At 36.2% G+C, this 18,745-nt stretch overlaps 1 protein-coding gene across 1 annotated transcript in view; it reads left to right on the top strand.

The window, feature by feature from the left end:
- Positions 1 to 16,904, top strand: part of DPH6 (diphthamine biosynthesis 6) — a 346,492-nt gene extending 329,588 nt beyond the window's left edge. Inside the window, exon 12 of the mRNA XM_067028913.1 lies at positions 16,594 to 16,904. Within this exon, the coding sequence (XP_066885014.1) occupies positions 16,594 to 16,747 (154 nt within the window). The 3' untranslated portion in view covers positions 16,748 to 16,904. The remainder of the gene's footprint in view (positions 1 to 16,593) is intronic.
- The last annotated feature ends 1,841 nt before the right edge of the window (positions 16,905 to 18,745 follow it).

Here is an 18,745-nt window from a genome sequence, read left to right as displayed (position 1 = left end):
TGTGGAAACCTTTCCTCCTTCACGGCTCCCTCCCACTGGTGCAGGTCCAGTCCCTATTCTTTTGTCTCTTTTTTTTCTTTTTTCTTTTGCCCTACCCAGGTACGTGGGAATTTTCTTGCATTTTGGGAAGTCTGAGGTCTTCTGCCAGTGTTCAGTAGGTGTTCTGTAGGAGTTGTTCCACATGGAGATATATTTTTGATATATTTGTGGGGAGGAAGGTGATCTCCACGTCTTACTGCTCTGCCGTCTTGAAGGTCTCCCCCAATAATACAAATTTATGTAAATATTTTACTATTTGGAAATTAATCATAGATATTATGTTTACTTTCTTAACACTTACATTATATTTGCTACTGGTATTTGTTACTGGTGTTGAGATGGAAGATAAACATTTAGTGCTACAAATGTGTGAAACACTCTCTTTTATATATGAAAACTGTTCATATAATTCAATATAGCACATCATTTTGAGCTACAGTATTAACTTATATATCTGTTTCATCACCCTCCCCTTCAAGGTTGATGGTTTCTGGATAGAAATACCTTGCCTGCCTTATGTTCATTCCTTATCATCATACAGGTTCTTGTCATGGTGCCTGGCAAATAGTGGGTGCTCAATAAATGCTGTCATTAAATAAATGAATGATATTGGTGTTATAGAGGCATAAAAATTGTGTAGAGTTGCTATAAATGTTCAAATTCAATAGTCTTATAAAACTGTCAATTAGTTATCTGTATCTTAGTGTACATCAAGAAGCAGCAAAGAACCCTGTAAAGACCAATACTCAAACTTAATCCCAGGCAGGTTATATGGCTCTATCCTATGTAGCAAGAAGGATGTGGTCACTAAAGACCTTCCCTAAAGTTTGGAGTGATACTTCCAGCTGTTGACACTTGTTGGGAAATAATGATTAAACTTAAATTAATTGTTGATAGGGAAAAATAGAGCTAGTCTGCTTTCAAATTGGACCACCTCTTAGAGGGAGGCAAGTCATGGTCAATGGACAGGGTAGAATGAAGAGGGAACTAGTATGTATGATCTACTTTGTACCAGCAACTAAGCCAGGAGCTTTACATGTTACTTCCTATAGTTCTCACAACAACAATAGGAGTTAGGTAGTATTATTCTCTTTTATTAATGAGGAAACAGATTTCTCACAGCTACCAAGTAGGAGTCCTGGAATCTAAACTGGGGCTGTAAAATCTAAAACTCTTTTTTTTTTCACCATAGCAGAGTACATGATTGTGTTTCACTCCTGTCTTAAATCCTTTCTAGAATAAGGCAGGGCACAAATCAATTATACAAATTATTCCCACCAGCTTTATTAGAAGTTACATCCATCTTAGCAGTGGGAAAAGTGAGTGTCAAGGAGGTTCTTCATGGTGGAAGAGCACAGACTTTGACTTGAAATGGACTTTGATATGTATCCCTGTTCTGCCTCTTTCTTGAGCAAGTTAGTTAACCATGCTCATCTTTGATTGTATCATTTATGAAATGAAGATGTTCATAGAATTTCCAAATTGACAAGCACAATGCCTGAATCAGAGAAGTCCTTCAAAACTGGTGGTTGTTTCAATCACTATTTAAGCAAAATAGTAATTCATTCTTCTTTCTGGGGATGCTACTTAAAGAAGGACTTGCCATTAGAGCAGCACAGAAAAAGAAAAGGGCTATCTCCAGGGAGGGCTTAGTTGGTTTTATGACAAAGAGATATACCTCAAGGTATGGGTCAGCTTGATGTAAAATGCCTTTGACACACAGTGAAATCTGGCTTATTATATGGAATTTATATTTTTCCTTGTCATTTGCTTCATTAAAAAGTGATTGATAGGACTTCCCTGGTGGCACAGTGGTTAAAAATCTGCCTGCCTATGCAGGGGACACGGGTTCAAGCCCTGGTCCGGGAAGATCCCACATGCTACAGAACAGCTAAGCCCACGAGCCACAACTACTGAGCCTGCACTGTACAGCCCATGAGCCACAACTACTGAACCCGCACGCCACAACTACTGAAGCCCACGCACCTAGAGCCCGTGCTCCTCAACAAGAGAAGCCACTGCAATGAGAAGCCTGTGCTTGCCACAACTAGAGAAAGCCCGCACACAACAACAAAGACCCTATGCAGCCAAAAATAAAGAAATAAATAATTTTTAAAAAAAGTAATTGATAATACATCTTGAAATTCATCAAAATTTTGAGCAAACTATTTTTGAGAAAAATATTACAAAGGTACCTCAAGGAATTTGCAAATATACTGTAAATTATAATCAGTGCCATAATAAATGCAAGGGAGAAGTCAAAACAGGGAAAGATAATTCCAAGTTTAGAAGATAATTCTAGATTTGGGGTTTTCTGGGTCTTAAATCATTGGAATGGAATCTCAGAAGCTAAAGGAATATGAGAAAAATAGATAAAGGGACACCAAGACAGTTACCTTCCTATGTGGTACAAACATAAGAATAGTGACAGAAAAACTAAAATGTAGTATAAACTAAAGCTGGTGACAATGCTAAAATTTAATCACGACAAGTCATTTAAATGCAACTTTTAGAGTGAGAATTAAAACAAAGAAGTGATCATCTCACTGGTTGGGAAGCATACCGTAAAGTTAAAAGTTGAAAGAAAAAGTCATCATCATTCACTTCCTATTCTGTTTCTGTCATCTCCAACCCATGATGATCTTCAAATTGGAAAAGCAGAACAATAACAACACTAATAACAATAGTACTTTGTTATTGACACCATGCTTTTAATGCTTCTTCAAATCCCAGAGCAATTTTTCTGAAATCATAGTGGACAGAAATCATGAATTCTAATTCTAACTGGTGAAAAGTAGAACTGTGCCCATGACACTCCCTTAAATTAAATTACTTTGTATGACTACTTTTTAAATCATAAAATATAATAAATCAATAATAATAAAAAAGTAGACCCAAGAAGCAGTAGGACATAAGTAATTATAGACCACCTCCCCCAAAAAACAGCTAGGCACAAACACTTAACACTAATGAAATTTAAACCATTGCATCTGTCAGCTATTCCCCAACTTATAAATGGACCACTAGGCAATTCTGTCCAGTTCGTCTTCAGCAGTTAATATCAATGCTTTCAGCTATTGACAGTGCATTTACAACTTAACGTGGCTAAATCATTCAGACTGAAATCCCACTCAAAATTACCCCATGATTAAACAGTGTCTTATAGTGGAAAGGCTCAGGCTTTAAAGACAGACGTGGGCTTGTATGCAGGCTTTCCAAATTATTAGCTGTGTAATTATAAAATAAGGATAATAGTACCTCCTTGTCAGTTATCATGGTAAATCAATGCAATGATATTTTTAAGGAAACTGAGCACCTCCCATGAGTCAGGTAGCCTACTATTTAATCTTCTAGGCAACTTAATGAGGCAGATATTAGAGTCAGGCTTTGAACCCAAATCTTAGTTTAAATTTCATGTGCCTTCCACACCTTGTAATAAGATGCCTGTCGTGTACAATGTTGTACACACCAGAGTCTAGGATTTTTTCATTTTGCATAACTAACACTTTATACCCATTGAACAACAACTCCTCCAGCCTCTGGCAACCACCATTCTACTTTCTGCTTCCATTAGTTTGACTACTTTAGATACCTCATATAAGTGAAATCATGCAGTATTTGTCCTTCTGTGAATGGCTTATTTCACTTCTCATGATGTCCCCAAGGTTCATCCATATTGTAGCATATGACAGAATTTTCTTCTTTTCTATAAGTGAATAATATTCCATTGTATGTATATACCATGTTTTCTTTATCCATTAATCCCTTGATGGACACTTAGGTTGTTCTTACCTCTTGGCTATTGTCAAAATGATGCAATGAAAACGAAAATGCAGTATCTCTTTGAGATTCTGATTTCAGTTCTTTTGGATAAATACCCAAAGGTGGGATTTCTGGATCATATGGTATTTCTCTTTAACTTTTTGAGGAACCTTCGTACAGTTCTCCATAGCAGCTGCACTGTTTTACATTCCCACCAACAGCGAAAAGGAGTTCCAGTTTCACTATATCCTCACCAACACTTACAACGTTATAAATAACAGCTCACTTTTATAAAGCCTACCCAGAATATTTAACTTAATTTTTATAGAAACAACTCTGCTTTGTTTTACATTCATATTCTAGAGGAATATGTAATACTTAAGAGAAAGTACAAAATGCCAATAACAATTGCAAGTAGCATATTCAGGTTTGGAATAAAGACAACTGATCATTTGTAAATGAACAACTCAACTGGTAGGGACAGAGTGGTGGGAATCTAGAGAAGAGCCAGAAGCCTAAATAATTCATCTTTCCATGAGTATCAATGAAGTGTTTATAAAGAGAGTAGAAAGGATTACTCTTGTGAAGGTGAGTTAAGAGAGAGCCTACTCCTTGAAATGAAAGGGCTGGACAAGATGACCTCCAAGGGTCCTTCAAGATCAAAATAAGCCTTTGTGGTAGACTAAAAATGATAGAACTGGATTAGAATTTCAAAGCTATCATCAGGGTCATATATTTAATAAGCCCTTGAAGGTTTTAATTGAGTATACAGATTTCATACCTTGCAAACTGACCCCTCCCCACATTTTCTTTGAAGATACAAAGGAAGTGTACAGGCTGTCTTCTAGTTTAAGAGGTTACACCTCTATTTGAAAGCTGATGCATCTAAAATGTACTCTGAGTAGGGTTTATGGCTAGATCAAGTATACAGAGATGTGGCTTCAAGTGCTAACTCTGCTTCTGACTGGTGAGCAAGGCAGATTTGTCTGCAGTTCTGTTTCCCTTACAAAATGAGAGGATTAAGAGATGATGACTATGGCTTTGTCCAATCCTACAGTTTAATAATTCTATGATTTTTAATACTTTCTGCACTCAGAAATTTTGATGTGAAAATTGTCATGTATTTGGTAGCAGCTACCACCTGAAAGGTTTATCACTTTTTGCAACTCTGTCTTCTAGGCAGTAATCAGCCTGAAATTTTTTGTTCTTTTACTGAAGATCAACAACTCCATTCCTTGTAGCTACATACCAGGCTGCTCTGTCACCAGTGTCATAGTCACCTACAATGAAATCCAGATTGCCCTAGTTTCTGCTTCAATAGTAATTTAGAGCATTTCTCTGCCCTCTCTGTTTGGCAGTGTCACACATTAGAACGCTATACTCCAGTTCCTTGAGTATCCTGCCGTTGTCTCCTCCTCATACAAGTCCAATCAGCAGAACTGTGTTTCAGTGAGCATCCCTTCAGTCCTGGTGGTCAGGCAGCTTTCAAGGACTTTGTAGTTATTACTCTTTTCTTGTCATTTGATTTTTCAGATGGGATGAAATTATTTCAAAAGGTAGATAATAATGTCAGCAGTTGTTCATGTTTACATACCTGTTGAATATCAGACAGCACTGGTTGTTTTTGTGTGTGATTTGCTGTGGATTGGGTTTCTCTGCCACATTAGAGCTGTATTTTCTGTCAATTTATTCTACATATGTATCTCTTTCAATTCAATTCCATTACCCTTAGTCAATATCTAGTGACACCTTAAAGCAGAAATCCCTGGAAGTTTTCAATTTCATACCTCCAGTGGAGAACCTTAAACTGCCCACACGATCTATGCTGGCGATGGCTAAAGGAGCTCAGTTGTGTTTAGAGCTACTGAAACTGAACACCAAAATGCTAATACCACAAAGTGACCTATTGTCTGAGTACCCTTTAAGGACACACAAGTCCTAGGTGACTGTTACCACAACTTCAAATGTTACCTACAACCTATTGAGTTTGAAGAATAACCCACATTCCCAAAGGTGTGTTCTAACTGATATAAACTCATAGGACTCAGTTGTATCTGAAGATACACAAAAATGTTTGTATTAAAGAAGACGTGTCAGGAAACACAATTTCTCTCCTTTTCCAATGGAAAATGGGTCAAGCAATTCAAAGCAGTCAGTCAGCCTTAGTACATAGGTGACTTACTTTTTAGGTCAACTTTTCATACTATAATGATCCTCATCACCTTGCCATTTTAATTTCCATGAAATGAGGCAAGTTTAATTAACCTTGCTTGTAGGCTTAGATCTGCTCCAGGCTTTGATGCCAGTCCTGTTATTTTGCAGAAGAAGGATTATGAATTTATTTTCATAGCCTAGAAGATTCAGAATATGGGTTCCACTCCCCCAGGTATTGTACTTCTTAGTTTCTTTTTCTTTCTTTGAAAGGTTTAGAGTAGCTTTCCTAGAATACTGTTAATGTCATTCTTCTAAAAGCATCTTGTCTATCAGATGTGGCTGAATGAATCCATTGCAAAAACTAAACCTACACAAAAACAGCAAACAAACATAGAGCATCAGCTTTGAGAGTAATTTACAGAATTGTAAGAATATACAGATAAATTTATCAGTTGTTACATTTACATCTGTTGCAGTTTGATTTGTTGGAAATTACATGAATTGGATTCTACAGCATGTGTTTATTTTGCTGAACAAATTGTGTCCCAGCAATCTATTCTGGATATCCAGAATCTAGCAGGTGAATTTATGCTGATGGTTTGTCTCTCCAACAGTGTTTTGGCACATCTAAGTACTACTTTTAGCCCCAGGAAAGGATTCCAGTCTCTAGAAAAGATTTTTAAATAAAGCCTTGCTAATATTCACCTCTGTAGGCACTTCAATTAGGCTGATATTTCTGTTTCCTAAAAGATGATTCTATTTTAACATTGCACATGAAGGAAGAAATCCTAGTTTAATAATTTGAGATTGTGTTTTTTCTGACAGAATTCATTTGCTTTTAGTTTATATATTTATCACTGTATTTATTGCTTTGGTCCTTACACAGTTATCTTTTACCAGCTGTGTAAAACATTATACTGAATGTTAGATATTGCGTGATATTTCAAGGAAATTTAACTTGAGCAATTATTGATTTCATCCAGAGTCTGGTGCCTCTGTTTGTCAAGAAGTTAATGTTTTTTTAAAGATAAAATGACTTTATAATCTATAATTATTTTCTTATCAATTACAATTTTATAATCTCCTAATTAGCTGGCACTTGGTACTTAACTTTACATTTTAGCTCTGCAGGGTCCTTTTAGACATTATTATTGCAAAGAGAAATCAAAAATCAAAGTGAATTCTTAGTATTATAATTGAAGCAATAAGGTGCAATTGCTGAAACAGCAGCCAAGCATTGTGCTATAGAACTAACTCACAGCTTGGTGCCCAGTCCCTGCTGAGAAGGAAATGTAGGGGAACTGGCAGAGTCTTACTACATCTGCTCCCTGCTGCTAATGAGCTTTAACCTGTTTCATTCTTGTTATGCTTACTGTTTAGATATTTTGCTTGCAAAATTAATTCTTTAGCTGAGAGAACACATGAAACAGGATATGATTTATAAAGTAGGACTGTTTAAAAATTAAAAGGTATCAGCAAGGGAGATTAGAGGCCATAATGAGTGATATGGTTACTTAATATCAATTCAAGGGCAGAAGCTCAGGTGGTAACACTGGAATTGTTTCTCAGTTTCTGTAATGTAGGCTCCAGCTTCAGGAGGTATAGTCTTCATTTTGCATTGTGCATCTACACCAATATGCTTTACATTTATTAAAGAGATTTAACAGTATTTTTTTTACTTTGAAATCTTCTTTGGTCCTCTAAAAAGTCCCAGAGTTTTAGTGATGTGTAGCCTCTGCAAACAATCAGGTTTCAGCAATAGTATTTTATTATAGTCAAGAACTAATGAACTACCTATGCCCAACTCTCGTAACCTATGCCTGATCACCCAAACAAAAGCAACAAGAACTCAGAGAGTAAATAGGCCCTGAGATGATTGTTAATGAAATAATAATGTCATTTTTATAGCTACAGACTCTTGCTATTTCAACTTTCACACATTCCTTTGCTCCTCACCTTAACTTTCTAAAGCAATCACATAGGTATTGTTCATTTTATAGAGGTAGAACTGGAAACTTGAAAATGCATCTTATTTATCATAAGTGGATGAAAATTCTCAATGGGTCTGTATACATCAGCACACATCCTATCGATGGGGAGTAGGATGTTCATCTTTAGATTTGCAGAATCATCCTCACCACTCTTATTATTGTCTTTGTCAATAATCATCCACAAAGCTATCCTACTTCTTGAATAGAAGCCAAAAGTATTAGCTTTTCAGCCAAATCTGCACATTATTTTTGGTAATAACATGGTTTGAAACATTCTGCAAAGAAAAGCAGGTTATTCTACTACAGCATTTCTCAAACTTTTTACTCTTGAAAGTAAGAAATGTAAAACAGTTACATTCCAATAAAGATGTTAAAAAAAAAAAAGAAAGTAAGAGAAAGTTCTTGCAGATGTCCAGTTGTGGCCTGTATTCTTTTTATTATAGTGTTACTTGTACATGTAACACTATAAAACTAGCTATGAACTCCTTTACCTGTAGCTTTTTATCAGCTATACAACAACAAAAACATAAAGGGTAAATAAAAATAAACCTACAAAACCAGTACAACTATAATTAAGGCATAACTTTATTGTGACATATGCTGTAGTTAATTTTAAAATTATATAATTTACACAAATATATACATCTTTATTTAGAACAATTATTTTAATAATCCTAACGGATTAATAAAAATATATTTAAACAGATATCCTATTATATATTTATTTCTACACACTGCTAATGAACTACTGCAAATTAATACTTAAAAAGTAGGACTCGTAATGTATCTCCTAAGCAAATAAGTGCTGACTCCTATGGTTGGACTTCTTTTCCGGCTGGTATAGCTATACTGCAATGTGACAGGTAAGGACTCATTTCTCCCACTATTTCTTTGTGAACCACTATAAAACCTTCTTTTGAGCAGAATATCATGATATCATTTGGCCTCTACTTGGCACTAGGGCATCATTTATGTGTTTAGTCCACCTAAGTTCTCTTCCTGTTAGTGTAAGACCCAGTAGTACATTACTGTACTGCAATATTAATTTCTTGATGTCAAATCATAATCTCAACTTACTAAATGTTAGGAAGCTAAAGTTTTATTCTATTAAAATGTTTTTAATGGTGAAATTTTACTACAAAGCAGAGTTTTGTCCTTATAATTGACAAAAGACTCTGAGAGCAATAATAGTGAACAAGAATGACTGCAATAGTCAGTGCCCATGTTTGTATATGTTAGTGGCAAATGAGCATTTTAACCGTTGGTACTTTTTTTTTTTTTAATTTACTGAGTGCAAACATTGATTGGGTGCTCAAGCCTCTGTTTGCTGTCAGGGATATAAAAGGAGAGAAGACACAAACATCACTTTCAAAGGGTGGAGTCTAGTAAGGTAGATAGACATGTAAACAAACAATGGTAGGGCAATGCCGGCAAGCTATAAGAGAGGTAGGAATTAAGTGATACCCAGAATCCCAGAGCAATTAACACTGTCTGGGGGGAATACAGACTGGAGCAAGGATTCTAAAAGCAACATGTAACTGTTGGTACTTTCAGTGTTCACTGGCATCAACACAAATGTAAACATAGTCATAAATATATGTGGCAGTATCCAAATATAAGGTGATCATGTAGATGAATCTAAAAATGCTTCTATTACTCTCATAATGATGCTGAGATGGGAATTGGTGTTATCCCCATTTTACAAGTGAGGAAATTGAGAAGGTAAATAACTGTCCTAAGATCACACAGCCAGTTAAATGGTGGAGCCAGGATTCAAGCCCTAGTTGTCTGGTGAGTATCGATGTTCTTAGGCATTGGAGGTGACAGTTGGAAGAACAGTAATGTCAGCACAACTGCACTCATTAGTTCATTAAATGCACATGCTTATTTTGCTATGTTCCCTTTTTTAATGGAAAATACGTAGAAATAGAATTTTAAAAATTACTTTCAACTGTGGGCACAACTAATATATTATTTTTTTACTAAAATAAGATCCAACTTTTTCTTCTTTCAAGAAAATAAAGTAAGCAAATTTATTTTTTGACTAATCAGGCTTTGGAGAACTCATTGGGCAAAAATATATGTGTGTGTGTATATTCTAAAATCAAGTGTCTTATTTCCAAAGGCAACCCAAAACTGAAAAGAGGCTCTGGGGTTTCTTATATTGATTGTAAATACAGCAATTTCCATTTGAGAGTATACTTCAGAGTCTTTCTCAGAACTACCACTTTTTAAAAATAAATTTATTTATTTGTAAATTTAAAAATTTAAAAATTTATTTATCTTGGCTGCGTTGGGTCTTCATTGCTGCGCACGGGTTTTCTCTAGTTGTGGCGAGCGGGCTACTCTTCATTGTGGTGCACGGGCTTCTCATTGTTGTGGCTTCTCTTGTTGTGGAGCACGGGCTCTAGGCATGGGGACTTCAGTAGTTATTGCACGCAGGCTCGGTAGTTGTGGCTGGCGGGCTCTAGAGCGCAGGCATAGTAGTTGTGGCTGGCGGGCTTAGTTGCCCTGCAGCATGTGGGATCTTCCCAGACCAGAGCTCAAACCCGTGTCCCCTGCATTGGCAGGCGGATTCTTAACCACTGCGCCACCAGGGAAGTCCAGAACTACCACTTTTTAAAGTCATTCATTTATTGACTTGTTTACTTATTCATTTGACATTTTTTTAAAAAAAACCTTTTTTCTGATTATAATAGTAAAGCACATTCATTACAGAAATTTGGAAAATCCATTAAAGTACAAAGAGGGAAATGAAAATCCCCTTCTTATTTCTGTACCCACAGCTAATGACTGTCTCATATTTTGGTGCCTTTTCCTTCATAAAGATATCCCCAATGTGGGCGGGCCCCTCAGGCAGCCTTGCTTCTTGTCCCTCAGCAGGACTCAGCACCTGGTCGCCACCCCTCAAAGAAAATCTACCTTTACAAAGTATAAGAGAAAAATTAAATTTTGCTGAAGTTTTCGGGAGGAGGCAGAGGAGAAGGACACAATATGTACTGCACAGAAAAACTCAATAGAGAATCTGCATTAGACATCTGGGTTCTTTGCCATGCCCCTAATTCCTATTAACTGCCGACTGCCACAGATCCCTTCCCATATTTAGTCCTGCTGCACAGAGCCAGGCTTGTCCTCAGCTCCAGCCTCTCTTCTCTTTGCATCCTCACACAGATCTCTCCACTCAGTAAATAAGGACTCATCTCAAAACCTATCTTTATAAGCCAGCAGGGGTTTGCAAGAAACATGCATTTGTTGGCTTGGTCTTTTTTCCTTATAACAGATCATTTTTTTCTGTCTCATTCAGATATGTATGCATGTATATATGCACGCACATATTGTGTATGCATTTTTAAAAATTGTACCTGCTCTTCTTTGATCTGCTTTCTCTCCCACACAATATATTTTATTTTCCCTTATAATTAAATTTTCTTTCCAAACATGGTTTTTAATAGGTTATCTATAAAAAGATTTCACTATCTGATATACTATAATCTATTTGACCAGTACTCCACTGTTGGATATTTTGGTTGTTAACCATTTTTGCTATTATACATAACATTACAGTAAACATCCTGTATATCTCTAATTATTTCCTTTGTGCACATCTCTATTTTATTACATTTCTAAACTTGGAATTTGAGTCAAATTGAATGAGCATTGGGAAATTCGATATAAATTGCCTTCCAGAAAAGTGTTAGCATGAAACATTCGTTGAGGACTTATTGAGTACCAGGCACCATGCTACCTGCTGAGGATTCAGAAATATGTAAAATGTATTCTCTGTTAGTGAAGAGCTTGCAGTTGACTATGTGTTTTAATTAGATGTTAGGCCTCTGCTACTTTCTCTAAAAAGTCTATCTGAATTTCCACTCAATGAAATGGTTGAGAAGCTGCTGGCTCTGGTCCTAAATTTATTGCTTAAATATATATATATCAAAAAAACCCCACTCTAATTCTTGAAGCCAAATAAACTTTCATATGCAATGTTTGCCAGCATCTAAAACTGTGGGCATATAAAATAGTTCTCACTTTATCCCCCAAATTATGTTTTTTTAAAAAATGTATTACTGTTTATTTATGGATTGAAAATTATTTTAATTTGATCTTGAAAAGAAACCATTGTTTTGGTCATGTAAATATTATATATGAAAACTACCACTTTAAAACTTGGTTACAAATGAATGGACATATGTTAAACCCATGGACTTTGAAGTTTCAGCAGAAATGTACTTAATACTTGTTTTCTCAAGTCTGGACACAGTAAACATTCACAGGCCATTTTGGGGATTACCAGAATGCAAGGGATATAAGGAGGGGTGGACAGAAATGCATTAACCTTCTGGGAAAGGCTGAATAACAGTGATTTCCCAGATTAGTAGAATAGTAATGTAAATTGGCAAATATAATTACATTTAAACTTATGAAAAGAACTTTAAGCCAAACAGTCCTTATTGCCAACATTTTTAGGCAGAATCGTGTTATATGTTGTCTCTAATTGTCTCTTACAAATGTAGAGGGACATAGTCACATTTACATTTCACATGGCATCTGAAAAACATGATGGTCTGAATTTGGTAGTTAAAATAGACTATTTTGTGCAATTAAGGTTGCTAAATAATCTAAATGACAATAGACTCCTTTAAAGACCTTAAAATGATTGAATGATGGTATGCTAAAGAAATTTGAAAGGCTAGGAAAGAAGAAAAATGATGGCAAAGGTAGGCCTAGCAATAGCCATGCTTTTAGATGCCCCTCTCCTTCCTTTTTTTCCATTTTAGATGACTAAATGGTCTTTATTTTTCTAAGTGTGACAGCACTTTTCTTAGGCCTGAATTGGAGATAGTTATTTTAAGAGGACCCAAAAAGCATAGTAGTAAGAGTAAGGATAAAGGCAGTTTTAATTTAAACAGCTCTACCATAATGATATACACAATACCTTACATTTTAAAAGGGCTTACCATACTCAAAAGGAAAAAAAAAAGAAAAGAAGTATGTGGGTGTTGTGTGTACAGTGGCTTAGACAGAATGATTATCATTTGCTCTCTGGAAATGAACTCCATCTTGGCCTTAAATTCTTACATTTCTTCCCAGAGTTGAAATGCCAGTTGAAGGCATTCAGAAATTTAAAGTGACCGATTTAACAACCTTGGACAAAGAGAACATGTCTGAAAGTTTGTCTCAATGTTTGACTTGACCTAGGAGAGTTTCTCAGACTTTTTTTCTGAACAGTACCCTAGCACCTTGGGCCAGCAAAATGGCCTTTAAGCTTGAATGAACAAGGTATTTCTTTTCCTGTAAGTGCAAAGCCTCACTATTTCATCTTTTCAAACTCTTTTACTGCACTCAGTGTGGAATTATATCGACAAGGGTAGAATTTATCTCCTAGAGGAGAATGCTGTGCTTCTGTTAAGTGCTAATATAACATTTATGTGTTGGTACCTTAATAACAGCCCCAGCTTACCTAATGAAAGTTGAAAGCAAACAGTATTCTCTGAGATTTTATTATGACTGAAGTGACTGCAGTTTGAGGCAAATTATCCCTATGTTTGTTCCCATACCAAAAACAGAGATGCTAAAGCAATTGCTACATGTTTGGTGTGGAATTAGGTTCCACTCTCATTAATCTACAACGAAGAGCATTTTTCATGTAAACAGCTCACAAGGGTCAGAGAGAAGAGCTGTTTCTGTGAAAGATGCTTGTCAATAACTTTGTGAGTGAATTTTGAAATAAAGTGCCTGTAACCTGTCATTATTCCTTCCTCTCAAAGTCGAGAGTGAGTGGATGAAAATTGAGCCTGTGAATTGAAAGCAGGGTGAGTGTTATGGCCTTACCGACTTCAGGTAAAATGACTGTTTTAACTTATTATTATTTTTCCATTCAGAGGTCAGGCAATGTACAGTATTACCAGCATAGACTGCAGTGTAAGCAAATTGGTATACAAAAAGGCTAGTACCCACACTCACAAAGCAGAGGAAAGTGTAAGTCACTAATATCAAGTGGACTCGTGATCCCTGCAAAAACGAAATAACCAACAGTGCTTTGAAAAAGAATAGCGAAGGTATGTAAGTGTAAAGCACCTTGGAGGCAGAAAATATTAACCTGTTTAGATAAAAAGACATATGTTTAGAAGGCAGTGACCATTTTTTAAAATCACATATTAATCTCACTTCTTTTGCTAAGGAATTACGGGACCTGAATCCTGAGTGTTAAACACGCCAACTCTATGTCACCTTAAAATTTTTTCCTGCCTCAGATCATCTTATAAGTAATTAACTGCTGAATTTTTCAAGTCCATCTGATATATTCTTATCAAAAGCAAAATATTGCTGTGGTTTTCCTTTTCATCTAGGAAAAACAGAACTCAATGAGGCTTCAAAACACCAAAAACCCTTTCCTTGTCTTCTAAATTTTTATTTCTAATTCTGAAGAACAGCTTAAGAATTTAGCATGGCTGTTTTAGGTTTGCAGGAAAAACATCTTTTCTCCAAGTAATCTCAGGCCCATGGAAAGTGTACATTTAATACTATTGTTCAAACAGTTTAATTTTTCTATTTCAGAAGACCATCTAGTGTTTTTGTCTTTGATACTGATTTTTCCATTATAGACTCTGTTGGTCAGAAAGTGAGCAGATTGACCTAGAAATTAAAAGAGGTTATAGAAGGACTCAATGACTGAAACCAAATTTAGGGGGAAAAAGTATTACATTTAATTTTAGAGACATGTTCATATGCCTATTTGGCAAATTTCCCCAAATAATGTCAAAGGTTTGGGTTCTTTTACTTCTAAACAAGTTTTCCCTGGCTTCAAAATAATTTTAATGACCTAAGATAAAAGAAATATATTGCTTTGCATTTGCTCAATTTATTCATTTCTTTAAACAAATGTTTGCTAGTTGGACATTGTACCAATCATGGTAATACAGTAAACTCAGGAGAGTCCTTGCCTTCATCTAGTGAGGAAGAGAGTCAGGAAAACAGTGAGATAAGTTGCCATGAAGTTACTAGAAGAATGCAAGCTTCATGGAGGCAATGGTCTTTATCTCTTTCTGTTCAGCAACATATCCTAACCACCTAAACCAGTGCCTGGCACACAGCAAACACCTGACAGATACTTGCTGAGCGCTGAATGGATGTGACTGGAGCATGTACAGCATGCTTAAGAGGCTATGAGAGGGTCAGGGAAGACATTCCCAGGGAAACAGAGGCCTAACATCCAGGAATGTTGACATGATTAAAGTAGACAAAGTTGGAGCAGGGCCTTCTGTATCAAGGGAGCAAAGAATTCCAAAACTGAAGTTAGCAGAGAGTGGACGAACTGCTGTTAATTCTACATGGCTCAGCAATGAGTGAGGGGTGGGACAGACAGAGTTGGTTGAAGTACACGGGGGCCAGACCTGAAAGGCCTTGGAAACCATGCTAAGGAGTCTGAAGTTAGGTCAAAAGTCACTAAATGATGTTAAGCATGCAGGGGCTTTTCTTTAAAAAAGGCAGATATATCTTAGAAAAAGATTACTCTGGCTGAAGTGTAGCAAATAGACTGAAGATTGGAATTGGGGAGACCAGTTAGGAGGCTTCACAGAAATCCAAGCAACATATAAATGACAGTGACCTATATTAAAATAAAAGTAAGGGGACAGAAATGAATAGGCATATTTTAAGTGATTTAAGGAGTTAAAAATGACAAGACTTGGGGCTCCTTCAAATGAAGTAGGGAGAAGTTGCTAAGGAAGACAGAAGAGACAAGGACAAGACTCTGCTCTCCAGCCTTGGACAATGGAGTGGATAGATGACATTTCCCAAGGCAAAGAAAATGTATTTGGTAGAGAAGGTGGCAAGTTTATAATTAGATATGCTGAGATATTTAAAGCATCAAGTTGTTGCATCCCAGGTTTCTATACTGATTCTCTTTTTTCCTACACTCCCAATCTAGAGTTGCAAAAATCCATTGCAAATAGATAAAATAAACCTAAGGACCTATCATAGTAGTTATGAGCATACATTTCTTACATACAACACAAATTGCATTTTTCAATATAAAAATATTCTTCTTTCCTCATAAGTCTTTTTCAAATGCAAAGGAATACAAAGAGTAAACTATTTCTAACAGTTAATTATTCTAACTATCCTCAATTGTGACTAGTCAATGAAAAGCATGACAGCACAAACTAAGGCACCACAAATGATATACTGTTCCCTTAAGGGGTTAATTCTGAGTGTATCTGTACAGGTAAAAATTCTTCAATATTTTTGCATTTATAGTTGTATGACATGCAGGGAGTAAAGTTATAAATTGAGTTGAATGTCTATGCCCACATATATATTTGAATATAATATGATTTTTAAGCTTTTCTCTTTCTTGGTTCTATCAAAGACATTAAAAGAAAGATTCAAAATGCAAACATACATAATAGGACTCGTAGTTCATATTGGTAATTATGGGCAATAATTATTAATTAATTAATTAATTAAGAGCTGTAAACCAAAATACTTTATACAGCTCCTGTATTTAACCTGTTTCCATTTATTACATAATTAGTTAATTGACTAAATTCTTACTCAGGTGTGTATATGTAAACCTAATACGGTTTCTGAATTATAGCAGATCCATTCTGACATCAACATCCTGATTATTTTCTTTTATTTCCAGGAAGAACACGAGTGTCATGGCAATGCCAAGGACACAGGTAGCAAGCATCCTGGTGGTAGTGGTAGTTCCCCATCTCCCCAGAGATGCTGCTATTGAGTGGCACATCATTGCAGTGGCAGATAAGCCATCTAGAAGGAAGCATTTTGCCTTGTAAAAAATATCTGAGGATTTTCAAATTGAATGTGAAGCTGTGACTTCCAGTTCCACTTCCAGTGCATCTATCTATCTCCATTTCTTTAAGATGGATGTCACCATCTATGTCCTCACCTGATTTAAACAGGACTCTAGAAGACCTGATGACTGTGCTTGTACAAGCAAGGAGAAGACTCTCCAAAGACAACCAAGGTGCACCATTGTGTTTAGAATATTCTACGAAAAAGACAGCATTAGTGCCCATGTACTGCAAGCAGGTATGAGAACTATCAGAGAGGTGAAAGTACAGACTGTGGAATCACATCATATAGGCTGGTCACAGAGAGTTTGAGAGAGAGAGGGAGAGAATAACATAAGTAGTGTGGGAGACATTTGCTCCCAGTCCAGTTAGTCAGAGTGAATGTGAGGCGGGAGATGTGAATCCACTGCTTCCTGTGTTGATCTCCACTCTCTTGTGCCTTTTGTGTGAACCTCTCACTGCCCTATGAATGATTCTAGCGTTTAAAGATATTTTTCCTGCTCTGTAACCCTCTTTATTATATTCCAGACCATATTGTACACATTAAACATTTGTACATACATATGAGAGAATAGGTTTGTGTACACAGTACCATGAATATACTATCCTTTACAGATGACTCATGGGATTCAGACCAACCACATGTAAATCTGACTCCATGATACACATACAGAGTGAGCCAGAGTCTCATCCCCCAAATCAGGTCTGACTCAAAGAACAGCCCCACTGTTCATGTTCCAAAGGCATTTTACCAATATGGCTTTGAGTCATCCTTCCAAGAGACAGAAACAACCAACGTGCACTTGGCATATTTCCCCATGTGGCTGGCTATTAAAACAAGAGGTCTGAACCAAAAGACACACTTCATTCTCATTAAGTGAGTCATGGTCAAGAGTCAGAACTCATAACCTACCAACTGGTTAATTTCCAACTTGAATAGCAGTGGGAAGTTCCCACTCTTCCCAGGCCCATATGGAAGTTTTGGTTTTCATTGGACCAGTGTAATGTAAATAAGACTTAACTGAATGATCAATCCAAATTTGATATACTATTCCTTTATCGTATTAGCCTAAATTGTGTGCAGAGTCCCTCAGTGGGTTTTCAAATGCAGTTGTACCTCAGGCCTTGACACAAGTGAATCTGAATTCAATATTTGCAAATTGAATTGTGTTTTGAACATTGTATGGAAGTTAGCTTTTAAAATGCATTATTTCTTATATTAGGTATTTCATAAGGTGAATAACTCCCTGCTCATTTTGTTTAAATACAGATTTTAATATGTAGAATCTGTCTAAAGCAAGAACCTTTCTGTAGCTTCTCTTTAGTCTTTTGGCGACTGTTTCTTTGCAGACTAAACAGAATAATAACAATTACATCACACCAATCCTGTGGTATTATTATCTTTATAATATGGGGAAGAGATTAAGTCCCAGGTGGTTCTGATCACCATCCCAAGATTGGTCACCTGGCTCCTTAGAGGATGGTAAGGTATAGAATCCTCGTTATCTGTGTTCTGAGTCCATGTCCTTTTCACTACTCCAGGGTCTGCTACAAGAAGAAAGGGGAAACAGGTGTATGGAAATTAAAGAAGTAGCTGCTTCCACATGTCATTAGAAAGCCTATCAATGGCTTTGAAATTGGCTCATAAAGGGAAAAACAGAGACTATACTAAGAAACTCAGTGCCTGAATCTAAATCTTTTTGCAGCCTTGGGATTTTCATAGTTTAATCCTTTGTGAAATAAAATACACCATAATGGCCATCACAAACCACCTTGGAACAACTTTAGTTTTGGAGAAATACTTACTACATATATCTTCATAAAAAATAATTCTGGACATATCTCTTTGTACCTGTATGCTAGCATTTAAGGGCAGGGTCTATGCATTCACATTTTTATGAATATGAATATGATATGAAATATTAATCTGTATTAATTTAATCATGTAAAAGATGGTGCTCCAAAGCCCCAGTATCCTAT

This window comes from Kogia breviceps, chromosome 3 (genome assembly GCF_026419965.1).
Source record: "Kogia breviceps isolate mKogBre1 chromosome 3, mKogBre1 haplotype 1, whole genome shotgun sequence".
In the NCBI taxonomy this organism is placed as follows: Eukaryota; Metazoa; Chordata; class Mammalia; order Artiodactyla; family Physeteridae; genus Kogia; species Kogia breviceps.
Note: the sequence above shows the minus strand (reverse complement) of the source record. Positions and strands in the feature narration are given on the sequence as shown.